Source organism: Piliocolobus tephrosceles, chromosome 8 (assembly GCF_002776525.5).
Source record: "Piliocolobus tephrosceles isolate RC106 chromosome 8, ASM277652v3, whole genome shotgun sequence".
NCBI lineage: Eukaryota > Metazoa > Chordata > Mammalia > Primates > Cercopithecidae > Piliocolobus > Piliocolobus tephrosceles.
The window spans coordinates 129,521,962-129,539,682 of NC_045441.1; the positions used below are offsets into that span (position 1 = coordinate 129,521,962).

At 45.0% G+C, this 17,721-nt stretch overlaps 1 protein-coding gene and 1 non-coding gene across 6 annotated transcripts in view; both read right to left on the reverse strand.

Annotated features, from left to right (window-relative positions):
* SLC37A3 (solute carrier family 37 member 3) overlaps positions 1–17,721 on the reverse strand; it is a 69,776-nt gene that overhangs the window by 39,205 nt on the left and 12,850 nt on the right. For 3 of the 5 annotated variants that reach the window (XR_003309799.2, XM_023184883.3, XM_023184885.3), the window contains 2 exons: positions 7,574–7,735; positions 5,432–5,540 (listed from right to left, as the gene is read on the reverse strand). Coding sequence is in view for 4 of the 5 variants with exons in the window: in XM_023184883.3 (XP_023040651.1) it covers positions 5,432–5,540; positions 7,574–7,662 (198 nt within the window). In the remaining variant the exon portion in view is untranslated. Of the gene's footprint in view, positions 1–2,368; positions 2,455–5,431; positions 5,541–7,573; positions 7,736–12,600; positions 12,678–17,721 lie in introns of those variants that run through there. The other 2 variants (XM_023184884.3, XM_023184886.1) reach the window with 2 other exon arrangements.
* On the reverse strand, positions 383–484 carry LOC111521559. Its single transcript, XR_002724989.1, has one exon. It is a non-coding gene; the product is annotated as a small nucleolar RNA U13 (small nucleolar RNA).

Sequence of the window (17,721 nt, forward strand, 5' to 3'; positions counted from 1 at the left end):
GTGGCGGGTGCCTGTAGTCCCAGCTACTCGGGAGGCTGAGGCAGGAGAATGGCGTAAATCCGGGAGGTGGAGCTTGCAGTGAGCTGAGATCCGGCCACTGCACTCCAGCCCGGGCGACAGAGCGAGACTCTGCCTCAAAAAAAAAAAAATACAAAAACTAGCTGGGCGTGGTGGCCGGCGCCTGTAGTCCCAGCTACTCGGGAGGCTGAGGCAGGAGAATGGCGTAAACCCGGGAGGTGGAGCTTGCAGTGAGCTGAGATCCGGCCACTGCACTCCAGCCCGGGCGACAGAGCGAGACTCCGTCTCAAAAAAAAAAAAAAAAAAAAATTAAAGAGAAAAATCGCAATCAGCAATTTTAAAAAACATCTTTATTTTTAATCCATGTCAAATGAGTAATGTGCCCACGTTGTAACAAGGTCCAAGGGTGGCACATCTCACACGTGTGTGAATACTCAATAATCCAGCTTATGAACTACAAAAGAATCAAAGAAATATATCTTTAACAAAAAATAAAATCCGCAAATCATAAACAAATAATAAAGTGTGATTCCAAAGCAGTGGAACTAATTTCTGGGTGGCTTCTGGCACCAATCTGGTTACTTTAATGCCACTTCACACATACTTTGAAGACGTTTTCTATCCAAGATGAGAAAGCAGTGCAGGCTCACACAGCTGAAATCAAACAGTATTTTCAGCAATGCCAATTTGGGGTCCTAAATGTCTTCAATTAGAGTGACATTCCCACATTTTCCCTGCAACCACAGTCTTCCATCCTTGTGTGCCCACCAGACTCATCAGGACCCATGATTAAGCCCTGCTGGGTACCCGCACCAGTGTGAGCTAGAGACAAGGACCTTATTAAGCAGCTGCTCAAAGTTGTAGGTTTTCTTTACTCCTCTAAGAAGTTACCGAAAACTCCCTGCAGGTGTGGCTTTTGCAAGACTTAACAGATTTTAAACAGCTTTTTTTCTGCTTCACTGCCAGAATTCAGTTGAAATATATTTTTTAACTGTTGACTTTAATGGAAAACAAAACCGAACCAAAAACTAAAATAAGAAAGTAGGACTAACAAACAGATGCAGGAAACAGGGTAACAGAAAAAAACCTAGAGAAGAAAGTTAACATCAATAACATAGCTCAGATCAGGATGACTATACTACTTGGTTAGTCATGTTCCAGTTACTCATAGTGAACCATCCAATGTTTAATGAAAGTCACCAATACAACTAAGTCAACATGCTAAATGTGATTCAACCTGGTCTGATCATACGTTTGATGTGAACTTATCAGCCTGAATGTACTGCAGGGTTTTCTTCTATTGTGCTGGGGGGACTATATAAGCTACTACACTTGCTCGATGTGAGGTACTTCCTGTGCACACACTAAAGGTCCCTGTGCGGGTTTCCCAGGTGAGAATGTTTATAACAGAATAAGGGCTATGCAGGAGGACAGGGGAGGCTCACTAACAAGGAAGGGCTTCCTCAAAGTGGTGAGCAGAGGATGGACGACAGGCCAACTTATGCATGCGGTTCTTTGCACAAGGGAGAGTGGAACATGTTTACGTGGGAATCTACCAAGTAGCTGTGCATAAGGTTGAGATGGAATCTCCAGACACTTTTTGAGACAGGGTCTTGCTCTGTCACCCAAGCTGGAGTGCAGTGGCACAAACATGGCTCATTGCAGCCTTGACCTCCAGAGACCAAATCATCCTCCCACCTCAGCCTCCTAAGTAGCTGGGAGTACAGATATGTGCCACCACACCCAGCTAAATTTTTTTTTTTTTTTTGAGACAGTCTCACTCTGTCACCCAGGCTGGAGTGCAATGGCATGATCTCAGCTCACTGCAAACTCCACCTCCCGGGTTCAAGCCATTCTCCTGCCTCAGCCTCCCAAGAAGCTGGCACTACAGACATGCCCACCATACCCAGCTAATTTTTGTATTTTCAGTAGACATGGAGTGTCACCATGTTGGCCAGGCTGCTCTCAAACTCCTAACCTCAAGTGATCTGCCCGCCTTGGCCTCCCAAAGTGTTTTTCTGTTTGTTTTTTTTGTGTGTTTTTTTTCATTTTTGTAGAGACAGTGGTCTCTCTATGTTGCCCAGACTAGTCTCAAACTCCTGGGCTCAAGCAATCCTCCTGCCTAGGCCTCCCAAAGTGGTGGGATTACAGGCCTGAGCCATCACGCCTGGCCCAAGACACTTTAAATTCTTCTTCCTTCTCCTGGGGATAATTTTAGATTCTCTAGCACTATTCTCATGTAAGAACTGTACATATTTTTATTATAGATTTTAGCTGAGTTGTTCTCAAATATAAGATCTAGTGATTATTATCTACAGACATAGATTTTATGTTTATTATGTTTACTTACCATTTCCAATGTTTGTCCATGTCAGTGGATCCATTATAAGTTCTAAAGGTAACAGAGACTGTGTCTGCTGAACTCTTTTTGTAAAACACCCAGAGCTAAGCATAAAAATGAAAGCTATAAAAGGTACTTTTTAGGATGCTGTTTAGAGCACTTAAGAAATGTTTTTCTGTTTAACTTTTTAACTTTTAAAAATATATAAGCAAAATATTTTTTTAGCTGGCCATGGTGGCACACACCTGTAGTCCCAGCTACTCAGGAGGCTGAGGCAGGAGGATTGTTTGAGTCCAGGAGTTCAAGTATGGCCTGGGCAACATAGCAAGAGCCCCATCTCTTAAAAAATAATTTTAAAACTTTTTTTTTTTTTTTTTGAGACGGAGTCTCACTCTGTCTCCCAGGCTGTAGTGCAGTGGCCAGATCTCGGCTGACTGCAAGCTCCACCTCCCGGGTTTACGCCATTCTCCTGCCTCAGCCTCTTGAGTAGCTGGGACTACAGGCGCCGGCCACCTCGCCCGGCTAGTTTTTTGTATTTTTTTTTTTTAGTAGAGACGGGGGTTTCACCGGGTCAGCCAGGATGGTCTCGATCTCCTGACCTCGTGATCCGCCCGTCTCGGCCTCCCAAAGTGCTGGGATTACAAGCTTGAGCCACCGCACCCGGCCAAAACTTTTTTTAATTAAAAATTAATGAAAGAGGCCTCTTGGCCTGGCCTCTTCCAGACTTCACACCACACCGGCCTCTTCCCTTTGCTGAGTTTACCTCATATCCTCTCACTGGAATAAATTACAGCCACATGTACTCTATGTTGAGTCCTCCTAGTTAATCACCAAACTGGGGGTGGTCTTGGGAACCTCCAACCCAGTTACTTAAAAATAAAGGCAGCCTTAGGCAATCCAACTGGAAATCTAGCGCCTAAATGAAATCCTGTTTTTCTCTATATTGTTCAGGCTGTACCTGAAATCCCACAATTAGTGCTCAGTGTCACTAAACTGCAGCTGAAGGAGCCAAGAATGTTTTGCCTAAACAGAAACTTACGGAAACAGGGAGGAATTTTCTTCAAAAGCTGAATAAAAATGTAAGCATCCACCTCACACAACAGCAAGTTTCTTCTGCCTAGAACTACTGAAGCAGAAGCTGGATGGTTATCTTCCAAGAATGACAAAGAAAGATTCCAATCTGGGAGGGTAGGGTGCATGATCTCTCTAAGACCACTTCCATCTTTAAGATTTATGATCTGGACCAGGGGCAGTGGCTCACACCTGTAATCCCAGCACTTTGGGAGGCCGAGGCAGGAGGATCATGAGGTCAAGAGATCAAGACCATCCTGGCCAACATGGTGAAACCCTGTCTCTACTAAAAAATACAAAAAGTAGCCGGGCATGGTGGCGGGCGCCTGTAGTCCCCAGCTACTCGGGAGGCTGATGCAGGAGAATCACTTGAACCTGGGAGGTAGATGTTGCAGTGAGCCGAGATCACACCACTGCACTCCAGCCTGGCGAAAGGGTAAGACTCCATCTCAAAAAAAAAAAAAAAGATTTATGACTCTAGCCAGCGGCAGAGGCTCAGGCCTGTAATACCAACACTATGGGAGGCCGAGGCAGGCAGATCACTTGAGGTCAGGAATTAGACTAGCCTGGCCAACATGGCGAAACCCCTTCTCTACGGAAAATACAAAAATTAGCTGGGTGTCGTGGTGCATGCCTGTAATCCCAGCTACTTGGGAGGCTGAGGCAAGAGAATCGCTTGAACCCCAGAGGTGGAGGTTGCAGTGAGCCAAGATTGCGCCTAACTTCAAGGCACATAAGCAAGATACAAACAAATGAAACATGCTGGGCGCAATGGCTCATACCTGTAACCCTAAAACTTTGGGAAGCCAAGGACGGAAGATGGCTTGAGTCCAGGAGTTCAAGACCAGCCTGGGCAACAGGGCAAGAGGCTGTCTCTACAAAAAAATTTAAAGTAAAAAAACAAACAGGCTGGGTGTGGTGGCTCACACCTATAATCCCAGACTTTGGGAGGCCGAGGAGGGCAGATCATGAGGTCAGGAGATAGTGACCATCCTGACTAACAGGGTGAAACCCCATCTCTACTAAAAATACAAAAAAAAATTAGCCAGGCGAGGTGGCGGGCGCCTGCAGTCCCAGCTACACGGGAAGCTGAGGCAGGAGAATGGCGTGAACCCGGGAGGCGGAGCTTGCAGTGAGCCGAGATGGCCGCGCCACGGCACTCCAGCCAGGGCGACAGAGCGAGACTCTGTCTCCAAAAAAACAAAAAGAAACAATCAGAAAATATTGAAATACCAAGACATTACAATATGCAATACACAGTGTACAAGAGTTTAGTGAAGGGAAACATTAGAAGTTGGGGAAAAACTTGATTGAAAACATGGCATTTTCCCCAGGTGTGATGGCTCACATTATAATCCCAGCATTTTGGGAGGCCAAGGCAGGTGGATCGCTTGAGCTCAGGAGTTCAAGACCAGCCTGGGGAAATGGTGAAACCCCATCTCAAAAAAAAAAAAAAAAAGATTAGCCGGGCATGGTGGTGAGTGCCTGTAGTCCCAGCTACTCAGGGGGCTGAGGTGGGAGGATTGCTTGAGCCCAGAAGGTGGAGATTGCAGAGATGTTTCCTGAGAGATCGTGCCACTGCACTCCAGCCTGGGCAACAGAAAGATACCCTGTTTCAAAAAAAAAAAAAGTGGCATTTTATCTTGACACAAAGAGAAAGGCAAACTTCAGACAGGTGGAAAAGGGCAAAAGAGCACATAAAAGATAACATGCAAAATCTCAAAGACAGAAACGAGTACAGCACTAATGAAAGCCAGTGAAAAATAGCCTCATCAGAAGGTGTGATTTCTAAACAGTTAGAAATAAGCCAGCTGGAGAGGTAAAATGGGACTGAGTCGGAGCAGGCTTTGAAATTAGTAGAATAGTTTGGCTCTTATGTGATAGGAAACAGTGAGCCATTTCAGAGTCCTGGGCAAACCAAAGATACAAAAAAGAACTTAAGAAGAATCTAGGGGCGGGCGCGGTCTCCTTCAATCCATCCCAGTACTTTGTTCTGCTTACCTCCACAGGCAGCTCAACTGACGTGTTAAAAGCACTTGGGGTCCACTGCTCAGAGATACTGACTTTGACATTGCTAAATGTTTTTCGTGAAGCATGGAGCAATGAATAACTACAAAATAGAGAGAATGCAGATGAATGAATAGCAAGGAGAAACAGCATTCAATAAAATCACAGGTATAAGCCCATTTCTTTTATTCAATCGTGTTTTATTTTATTTGGGGGGCAGCCACTTGAACCAAAATAGATTCAGAGAGGCTCTCTCAATTTTATTTATTTTTAGTTTTTGAGACAGGATCTCCCTCTGTCACTCAAGCTACAGTGCAGTTATGATCATAGCTCACTGGGCTTGACCTCCCGCGCTCAAGCGAACCTCCCACCCCAGCCTGAGTAGCTGGGATTACAGGCGCACCCTACCATGCTCAGTGCACCTGTAATCTTAGCTACTCAGGCTACCAAAATTTCTGTATTTTTTATAGAGACAGAGTCTTGCTGTGTTGCCCAGGATGGTCTCAAACTCCGGAGCTCAAGTGATCCTCCCACCACTTGGCCTCCCAAATTGCTGGGATTACAGGCATGACACTGAACAATTTTAGAATTCTCTTTTTTTTTTTTCCTGAGACGGAGTCTCGCTCTGTTGCCCAGGCTGGAGTGCAGTGGTGTGATCTCAGCTCACTGCAAACTCCGCCTCCCAAATTCAAGCCAATTCTCCTGCCTCAGCCTCCCAAGTAACTGGAATTACAGGTGCGGGCCACCACGCCCAGCTGATTTCTGTATTTTTAGGAGAGATGGGGTTTCACCATATTGGCCAGGTTAGTCTCGAACTCCTGACCTCAGGTGATCCACCCGCCTCGGCCTCCCAAAGTGCTGGGATTACAGGTATGAGTCGCCATGCCTGGCCAAGAATTCTTCTCTTTAAAAAAAAAAAAAAAAAAAAAAGGATAAGCCAAGCATGGTAGCGCACGCCTATAATCCCAGCACTTCGGGAGGCTGAGGCGGGAGGACTGCTTGAGCCCAGGAGTTCAAGACCAGCCTGGCGAACATAAGAAGACCTCATCTCTACAAATAATAATAAAAACGTAAGAAGGAGCCAGGCGTGGTGGTTCGTGCTTCTGGTCCCAACTACTCAAGAGGCTGAGGCAGCTAGATCATCTGATCCTGGGAGTCAGAGGCTGCAGTGAACCGTGATCACACTACTACACTCCAGCCTGGGTGACAGGGTGAGATCCCATCTCAAATAAATAAATAATCATTATTTCTGGTGTCTTTCATAAAGATTAATAATAAAATCTACTCAGCAGAAATATCAAAAAAAGTTGGGTAACAAGGTCACTTATAGCACGCCTCTAACACCCAATGGCCTGATGTATGCTATGTTTCTAAGAGAACCGCTTACGATCACCTTTGTTCTCCAGCTCCTGGTTTTAATAAACAGAGGACTTCTCTCTCCAAACAGGGTGATGAAAAGAAGTGAGATATGTTGGCCGGGCGTGGTGGCTCATGCCCGTAATCCCAGCACTTTGGGAGGCTGAGGCGGGCAGATCACGAAGTCAGGAGATCGAGACCATCCTGGCTAACAGTGAAACTGTTTCTATTTAGTAGCCAGGCATGGTGGCACGTGCCTGTAATCCCAGCTACTCGGGAGGCTGAGGCAGGAGAATCACTTGAACCCAGGAGGCGGAGGCTGCAGTGAGTCGAGGTCATGCCACTGCACTCCAGCCTGTGCAACAAAGTAATATTCCATCTCAAAAAAAAAAAAAAGTACAAAATAAAAAATAAAAAACCAGACCAGGGCTTCTCCACCTCCACATTATTGACATTTTGAGCCGAAATGTTGTTTGTTGTGGAGAGCTGTCCTGTGCATGGGAGGACGTTTAGTAACATCCCTGGTCTCCACCACTAACTCCAAGTAGCATTCCTCCCCGCTCATGACAACCAAAACTATCTTAGACACTGCCAAATGTCCTCTAGAGGGCAAAATAGCCCTCAAGAACTACTATATTAGAGCTATCAAGACTACAACAGAAGGAATAACCAACATTATTAAGTGTATGCCCATCAGTGCATTTGACACTTGCCATGCAATAGCTCCCTCAAAAGAAAAAAAGAAAAAAAGCAGGAGAGCAGCTTTAGCAACGTGCTTACCTGAAGAAGGTGAGCAGGAACACTACAACGTGATGATGGCTGAATCGGGACAGCAGAGACCCTCTTTGAAAAACATTTGGCCAGGCCATGTTCTTCCTGACCTTCCTTCTCACCTTTGACCTTAAAGTTTGGATAGTGAGTGATTTACATCATTTCTTCTTTCTGGAAAGACAAAACATATTATGGACATTATTAAACCTCGGCAGATTATCCAAAAACTGAATTATTTCGATTTATAGTCACCATATAATCAGGCCTTGTGGGGAAAAATCTCATGGCCTAGTTGACACCAGAAAACTGGATTAATAATTATGTTAAAGCTATTAGGTAGTCCTTTAAAAAAAAAAAAAATTCCTGGACAAGAGATTATATCTTAATAGAAAGAGTTCATATAAACTGATAAGAAAATCATTCATTCTTGGGCCGGGCGCGGTGGCTCAAGCCTGTAATCCCAGCACTTTGGGAGGCCGAGACGGGTGGATCACGAGGTCAGGAGATCGAGACCATCCTGGCTAACACAGTGAAACCCCGTCTCTACTAAAAAATACAAAAAACTAGCCGGGCAAGGTGGCGGGCGCCTGTAGTCCCAGCTACTCGGGAGGCTGAGGCAGGAGAATGACGTGGACCCGGGAGGCGGAGCTTGCAGTGAGCTGAGGTCCGGCCACTGCACTCCAGCCCGGGCAGAGCGAGACTCCGCCTCAAAAAAAAAAAAAAAGAAAAAAGAAAATCATTCATTCTTATAGAAAAAATGAGCAAAGGAAATAAACAGACAACTCAGAAGAAATGAAAGGGCTATTGAACTTAAGAAATAAAAATTCAATCCCACTAGTAATATTAGAAATATAATTAAGGCAAGAAAACATTTGGATAGTTAAAAAAGATTGTGCTGGCCGGGCGCGGTGGCTCAAGCCTGTAATCCCAGCACTTTGGGAGGCCGAGATGGGCGGATCACAAGGTCAGGAGATCGAGACCATCCTGGCTAACACGGTGAAACCCGTCTCTACTAAAAAATACAAAAAACTAGCAGGGCGATGTGGCGGGCGCCTGTAGTCCCAGCTACTCAGGAGGCTGAGGCAAGAGAATGGCGTAAACCCGGGGGCGGAGCTTGCAGTGAGCTGAGATCCGGCCACTGCACTCCAGCCTGGGCAGCAGAGCGAGACTCCGTCTCAAAAAAAAAAAAAACAAAAAACAAAAAAAAAGATTGTGCTTAATGCAGCTCAGGGTATAATGGTTCCTGAACTCCCATGCGCTACTGAAAGAAGTAAAAATTAGTATAATATTATAGGAGGACAATCTAGCCATGTTCATCAAGAGTGTTTGACACAAAAATTCAATTTCTGGGCTGCTCTCTCTAGGGAATGCTGCCCTTTTATTCCTTTACTTTTGAATAAACTTGCTTTCACTTAAAAAAAAAAAGTATTTCCAGGGATCTATTCCTTAAAAAATACAAGATGTGTTTAGGCCTATAAAAATTATTTTTCACAAAGTGTTGGAGGAGATTTTTAATATTAAAAGAAAGAAGGAGCTGGGCACAATGGCTCACACCTGTAGTCCCCCAGCTATTGGACAGGCTGAGACAAGAGGATCCCTTGAGTCCAGGAGTTCAAGGTTACAGTGAGCTATGATCACGCCACTGCAGTCAACCCCGGGCAACAAAGTGAGACCCCTGACTCTAAGCAAAACAAAACAAAATGATTCAAAACAATGTTCTACACGATCTTCTATTGCCTTGAGGTGAGGTCCCAGTGCAAGACACTAGGCAAGCTGCCTAACACGTCTGCCCCCCAGTATCCCCTCAAAATGAAAAAAACTGTGTCAGTCAACGAAACAGAGAAAGAGGTGGAGCCACTCCTTGCCATCTCCTTCCACTACTTCCAGCAGCTTTTTCTTTTTTTTTTCCTTTTTGAGACAGGGTCTCACTCTGTCGCCCAGGCTAGAGTACAGTGGCACTATCTCGACTCACTGCAACTTCCGCTTCCCAGGCTCAAGCCATTCTCCAGCCTCAGCCTTCCAAGTAGCTGGGACTACAAGCATGAGCCACCATGCCTGGCTAATGTTTGTATTTTTTTGTAGAAACATGGTTTCATCACGTTGCCCAGGCTGGTCTCGAACTCCTGAGCTCAAAGCGATCTGCTCACCTTGGCCTCCAAAAGTGCTGGGATTATAGGCATAAGCCACTGTGCCTAGCCCCAGTGCCTTTTCATTTGACTGTACTCTCTAAAAGCTGCACCCATTCTCTGATATCCAAGAACAATTAAGCATAAAGTAAGCAGCTAAACTTAATGTCTCCAGTTATGAGTCTGCAGAACCAATTTAAAAATACAATAATAGGGGAATAATTAAATAAATTATGGTACGTCTGAATGGCTGAAGCACTTATAATCATTTGCCATGAAGACTTTTTAATGACATGAGAAAATGTCAAGTGAAAAAAAGTGGGAGCTGGTTATAAATCTAATCAACTCAACTGTATCTACATAATACAAATAGAGAATATACCAGTTATCTCTAGGGAGTGAAATAACGGATAATTTTAATTTTCTTCTGTATACTTTTTTCTTAAAAAGTCTACAATAAACATCAATATAATTTGTATAACGGAAATGCCCACAGCATTAGAAAAGTACTATAATTTAGGCTGGACATGTTGGCTCATGCCTGTAATCCCCACACTTTGGTAGGCCAAGGCGGGAGGAACACTTAAGCCCAAGAGTTTGAGAACAACCTGGGCAACATAGTGAGACCCCATCTCTACAAAAACTAAATTAAAAAAAAAAAAAAATAGCCAAGCATGGTGGCTCGTGTCTGTGGTCCCAGCTACTCAGTAGTCTAAGGCAGGAGGATCGCTTGAGCCCAGGGGTTCAAGGAGGCAGGGAGCTATGATCGCACCATTGCACTCCAGCCTGTACCACAGAGTAAGACCTTGCCTGCCCCCTGCCACAACAAAAAAAGTAATGTAATTTATCCTCATATTCAGGGGGAAAAAATCCATAAAATGGCTTGTATGATAAATATACAACAGTAGTCAAGGTAGGGAACACATGCAAGAGCTCCCAATACTCAAGAGAGAATCACAGGGCTTGGCTCTCAGATCTATGTTCACTGGAACTATTACACTACTTATTTTCACTAGCCACAGCTCAATAGATGCACCCAAACCTTAAAGGCTAAGAGACCCAGCAGAAAGGCCATTCTTGCAACTTGCAGATAAAAGAACCAAAGTTGAGGTGGTTACAATTATGTACACATAACAGTTGTTTTCCTTACTGGCTGTGAGCCCTGGGACAGGTCATGCTCTATAAATCACAAGTGGTCATCCATAAAATGGCTGATCTCATTTGAGAGCTGTAAGGCTAAAAGTAACAATGTATGTGACATATTCAGATAAATTATATTAGCCACTGATCTGCCAAGGATTAATTCCAAATCAGTAGAATTTAGCTAATTTCATTTTAAAGTCATTCTTCTTGGAAAATGTTAATAAAATCACGTGCAGAGTAGGACAATAAAATTCCACTCACAAAATGTAAATAAACTTCCTGTCTATAATTCCAGGAAGTTACAAAAACAAGAGCTATTAGTGTTATGACTAAATTTACTTCCATCCTGAAAATTAAACATTAAATCCAAGTGGAAAAACACAAAACTTTAATCATTCTCTATGAATCATAGCTCTTTGAACTGGACACCTTTCCACCTCAAAACACTGTAGTATGTACTCCAGGAAAGGGCATGGGATATGAAATTCAATAATGTATCATGTAAAATCATAATTCCAAAAATAAATGCTCCAACAGATTGAAATTACAGCACGTTGGCAATAGAGCTGCATAATCTAGGGCTGTACACTTATATTAATAGCTTTAAATAACTACCAAGATATTTGAGGTCATTTGGATTTAGTTTCTAAATAGACGATCTTTTCCTAAGTTACAATGATTGGGGAGAAAAGGCTTAATAAGCACATTGGGAAAACAGGCTTTATTTTATTTATCTATTTTTTTCTGAGACAGAGTCTGGCTCTGTTGCCCAGGCTGGAATGCAGTGGCATGATCTCGGCTCACTGCAACCTCTGTCTCCCAGGTTCAAGAGATTCTCCTGCCTTAGCCTCCCAAGTAGCTGGAATTATAGGCGCCCACCATCATGCCTAGCTAATTTTTGTGTTTTTAATAGAGATGGGGTTTCATCATGTTTGCCAGGTTGGTCTCGAACTCCTAACCTCAGATGATCCACCATCCTTGGCCTCCCAAATTGCTGGGATCACAGGCGTGAGCCACCATGCCCGGCCTGATTGATTGATTGATTGATTGACTGAGACAAGGTTTCATTTTGTCACCCAGACCAGAGGGCAGTGGCACAACCTCAGCTCACTGCAGCCTTGACCTCTTAGGCTCAAGCAATCCTTTGGGAATACAGGCGCACACGCCACCACATCCAGCTTATTTTTTGCATTTAATGTTAAGTCAGGGTTTTGCCATGTTGTCCAGGCTGGTCTTGAATTCCTGGTCTCAAGCAGTCCTTCCACCTCAGCCTTCCAAAGTGCTGAGACTACAGGCATGAGCCACCTCGCCCAGGAAAATAGTTTTAAACATTCACCCGCTGTGTGCATAGTGACATTTAAGATAAATACTGTAACATTTGGTCCTATGCAATAATAATACCTTGCACATGTATCCTATCTATCACAGAAGTGATTTCCAATCATTCATGAGCTCAGGGACCCTGGGGTGTACAGGAGTTTGTGTCAAGTCTGAATCCATCGAGCACGTCCTACTTTTTGAAGAACACTCTCTTTACCACTCTAAATACACACTAAACAAGAGTGTAACATTTTTCAAGTACGTGTAAATGCTGTTATAATTAATAAAACCAAATTTCAAAACCAAATTTCATTTCAGCATTTCTGAATTCATTGTAGCTTGTCATTCAGTATTTTCTCATTCGGTGAATTTTTATTTCTTAAAGCCTACAGCACCCGGTATTCACAGGCAGTTTCCCACCCAAGCACTAACCAGGCCCCACCATACTTAGCTTCCAAAGTCCGACAAGGCAGGCCATGTTCAGGGTGGTATGCAGGTATGATTGCAGACTCTGTTAATGAATACTGAATACACAATTATCAACTGATAGTTGACAGCAACAAGATTTTTAACATCATAGTATTTTTAATTGACAAATAAAATTGTATATATTTATCATGTACAACATGTTTTAAAATATGTGCGCATTATGGAATGGCTCAGTCAAGCTAGTTAATATATCCATTACCTCACCTACTTATTTTTTGTGGTGAGAAAACTTAAAATCTACTCTTTTAGCAATTTTCAAAATACAGTACATTGTTATTAACTAGAGTCACTGGTCGGGCACAGTGGCTCACAGTGGCTCACAGGCCTGTATATCAGCACTTTGGGAGGTCAAGGCGGGTGGACTGCTGGAGTTCGGAGGTCTGAGACCAGCCTTGGCAACACAACAAAACCCCATTTCTACAAAAAATACAAAAATATTAGCCAGGTCGGGTGCAGTGACTCACATCTGTAATCCCAGCACTTTGGGAGGCCGAGGCGAGTGGATCACTTGAGGTCAGGAGTTTGAGACCAGCCTGGCCAACATGGCGAAACCCTTGTCTCTACTAAAAATACAAAATTAGCCGGGCATGGTGATGCACACCTGTAATCCCAGCTACTCAGGAGGTTGAGGCACGAGAATCACTTGAACCTAGAAGGCGGAGGCTGCAGTGAGCCGAAATCACACCACTGCACTCCAGCCTGGGCAACAGACCGAGACTCCATCTAAATATATATACATGTATTAGTCGGGTGTGATGGCGCAAGCCTATAGTCCCAGTCACTCCAGAGGCTGAGATGGTAGGATCACCTTAGAGTTAGAGGTTCAGTGAGCCGCGATTGCGCCACTGCACTCCAGCCTGGGTGACACAGTGAGAGCCTGTCTCAAAAAAACAAAGCCTATAGTCACCATATTGTACAATAGTTCTCTTAAACTTATTCCTCCTAACTGAAATTTTGTATCCTTTGGCCAACATCTCCCCAAACCCCCATTAGAATTATTTTAAAAGACCAAAAAAAAAAAAAAAATCCTTGTTAAAAATAAGATTCTGGAGAGGCATGGTGGCTCACGCCTGGAATTCCAATAATTTGGGAGTTCGAGGTAGGAGGACTGCTTGAGCCCAGGAGTTTGAGACCAGCCTGGGAAACATGGCAAAACCCCGTCTTCACAAAAAGTACAAAAAGTAGCCAGGGGTGGTGGTGCGTACCTGTGGTCCCAGCTACTTAGGAGGCTGAGATAGGAGAATCACTTGAGCCTGGGAGGCAGAGGCTGCAGTGAGCCGAGACTGTGCCACCGCATTCCAGCCTGCACAGCACAGTGAGACCCTGTCCCCCTCCCCGCCAACCAAAAAAAAAAGGATTCCTCTGCTTCCATTCTCTCCAGAAAAAAAATATATATATATATATATATATATGGGTAAGATTCTTGCCATCAAATAAAATCCAGAAAACCATTGGCTGGGCGTGGTGGCTCACACCTGGAATCCCAGCACTTTGGGAGGCCGAGGCAGGCGGATCACGAAGTCTGGGGTTCGAGACCAGCCTGGCCAACGTGGCAAAACCCCATCTCTACCAAAAATACAAAAATTAGTCGGGCGTGGTGGCAGGCGCCTGTAATCCCAGCTACTCAGGAGGCTGAGGCAGGAGAATCGCTTGAACCTGGGAGGCAGAGGCTGCAGCGAGCCAAGATCATGCCACTGCACTCTAGCCTGGGCAATAAGAGTAAGACTCCGTCTAAAAAAAAAAAAATCCAGAACCATAACCTTCTACTTTCCAAAGCAAGTCCACAATCACTAACTCACGTGATTTTCATAGTGAAGTTTTTCTTAGTCCTAGAGGACTACCCATCAAAAATGGTAACTTCCAGAATGGAACACAAGAGTGAAACTGCCTTTGCAAAACGGTAACTGAGGAAATTATGACAGTGAAAGAAATCAGAGCTAACCGGCTCTACTTGCTTCTAACCCTTAAGCTGTCCTTGTTCATTCCTGGGCATAGGCTGAACTAACTTTAGGAAGGAATTCAGTTCATGGTTTGACTCTGAAACAAAATTGATAACAGACCCCCTTCTTGCCTGGGGTCCCGTCTGCCTTTGCAGGACTAACCAATTAGCTACAAGATTAGAAATTACAATTTAGGGGTCATGTAGCCTCTGGCTCCAAGGGTCTGAACCTCCCCAAATTGCTCCTGGGGAAAACATCACTATTGTAAAACTTAAGATCAGTGCTTGAGATATTTTGCAGCCCCTGCACTCGATGCATCAGCTGACACCACCCAGACCGGTAATGTGGCTCAACCAGCTCTGCCATCCCACCCAGCAACAGAAGGCAGCAAGAAAAACTCCCTTCAGCCCCCATGACTCCATCTCCAACCTGACCAATCAGCACTCCCCACTTCCCAAGCCCCTACCCGCCAAATTATCTTTAAAAACTCTGATCCCCGAATGCTCCAGGAGACTGACTTGAGTAATAATAAAACTCCCATCTCCCACACAGCCGGCTCTGTGTGAACTACTGTTTTGCCATTGCAATTCCGCTGTCTTGATAAATGGGCTCTGTCTAGGCAGCAGGCAAGGCGAACCCACTGGGCGGTTACCATAGTGTGCAATCACTGCTTCGTAAAAGATGACTTCGCACTGCAGCAACACGTCCAGATGGAAGGCAATGCTGCCTTTTACAACACTGCTTTGGGATATAAAATTTCCCCCAAACATTATTTCTAATTTCACTTTCTATAGTGGTATTTAGAGTCCTTTCCAACCCAAATATAAAGCTGTTCTTCAGAGGCCAAGGGAAGAGGAAAACTTGAGGCCAGGAGTTCAATATCAGCCTGGGCAACAGACCTTGTCTCTATAAAAAATTTAAAATTTTGCCAGACGTGGTGGCATGTACTGTAGTCCTAGCTACTAGGGAGGCTGAGGCAGGGGGATCACTTGAGGCCAGGCCTTCCAGGCTGCAGTGAGCTATGATGATGCCACTGAACTCCTGCCTAGGTGACAGAGGAAGATCCTGCCTCAAAAAAACAAAACAAAACAAAAAAACCCAACTGTCTCGTATGAGGAACTCTCTGAAGAAAGTCTACTGCAGAGTGGGCAGGGGAGTGGTCAGCAGGAAAAGAGATGACATACGTGAAGCCACCACACACCCACTCTGCCCCATTCATCTCTTCTGCCCAGCCTTCCCACACACCCCACCGCCAGCCCTTTTGACCACGCTCTCTGGAAACAGAGATACACAGTTAGCAAGCTATCCTTGCTCTCTGGAAACCTAGTTACGTGGGTAGCAGGCACCATATCCTTACAAGACTCCGGACACTTCCGATACCTTGACTTCCCCTAAGGCCTCTCAAGAGGGGCAATCTTCCCTCCGGCAACCTACATGCCTCAAGGACACAAGGGGTCCAAGTTGTCTTTGCTTCCCGAGGCCATTTCTGGAGCGTCTTCCTGCCAAGAACACCCTTCTTTGAAACTCACACCTTGGGGCTCTGTAGCCTGCTGTTCCCCATAGATGTCAGAGACTGATCTCCCCCGCACTCCTGAGCCACGGTCACCCAACCTCCATCCCCACGGCCAGGTGGATAAGTTTCCTCCTGGGTCTCTCAGTTCCAGTTCTCTTCACCACCACCCTTCTCCTCCATCCCCCAATAAAAACCCACGCAAGGCTGAACCCTGGTAACCGGATTTCAAACCTTCTACTTCCTTTCCTTGCAGATCACTTACCTGAATACACCACACCTCAACAATCATTTGACCTCAACAAGGCTCTCAATTCAGTAGCCTCGTTTTTCCCTTATCCAGCCCCGTCCTGTCCTCATTTCCTGCCTTACCAACTTAGAATCTACAGTGCGCTTCCTTGTCCCCATCCTCCTCCTTCCCTGCACCCAAGCAGCTGAGTTTTGCCACAGAAAAACCACACGAGCTGGCTGATTTCACTTTTTAGATTCAAAACCACAAACCTCAAAGGGCATGCAACACTGCCCAGCAAGCCTACTACACTTCCAAGTAATTTTGCTTTCTCAAACTGAGACAGCGATTTACCATTTCTCTTTTTAAACTTCCAACATCTTTCTCTCCTCCTTCCTAGGGTATCATGCCTTTATGTCAACAATTCCCAGATTCATGGCTCTAACTTAGACCCTCCAGGATCCAAATGACCACTTAATATCCCTCCATAGATCTAAAACAGAACTCTTAGGCCAGGCTCAGTGGCTCACACCTGTAATCCCAGCACTTTGGGAGGCCAAGGCAGGCAGATCACTTGAGATTAGGAGCTCAAGGCCAGCCTGGCCGACATAGTGAAACTCCGTCTCTACCAAAAATACAAAAATTAGCTGGTCATGGTGGCATGCGTCTTGTAATCCCAACTACTTGGGAGGCTGAGGCAGGAGAATCGCTTGAACCCGGGATGCAGAGGTTGCAGTGAGCTGAGATCAGGCCACTGCACTCCAGTCCGGGCAACAGAGTGAGACTCCGTTTCAAAAAAATAAGATAAAATAAAACACAACTCTTCACTTCTCCCTCCAAATCTATCCCTCCCATGTGGAGTTCTAATTAGAGAAAAAGGAGTCAGGCTGGTGGGATCAGGGGAAACCAAAAAGAATAAGCAGATAAACTAATCTGCCTTTCTCCGTGGTCCAGGACACACACCCCTTCTGCGCAAGTAACTTACAATCTTCCTGCACCCAGTAATCACCAGACACTCAGCTGATAGAAAAATGCAAGTTAGCTCACTGCAACCTTATCGTTATCTGTACTGCACAAAGCCCTCTTCAGCATGCAGCACCATCCTATAAAATCTCCAGCAAGCCTTCATCTCCTTGCAGTCAGCTCCTCTCCTGCTGACCTGCCTGCTGCTTCCTTGCAAATATACTCTCCTACCTTCTCTAATAAATCCGCCTTTCTATACCTGTAACTGTCTTGGCAAATTCTTCTCACCGCCTACACCACCAGCCCAGATAGTCACTGATCACTTGCAACATTTTGGTGGCCTGTACGGGAAACTCTCCTTAGGGAGAACCCTCGTCACTGATCACTTGCAACATTTTGGTGGCCTGTACGGGAAACTCTCCTTAGGGAGAACCCTC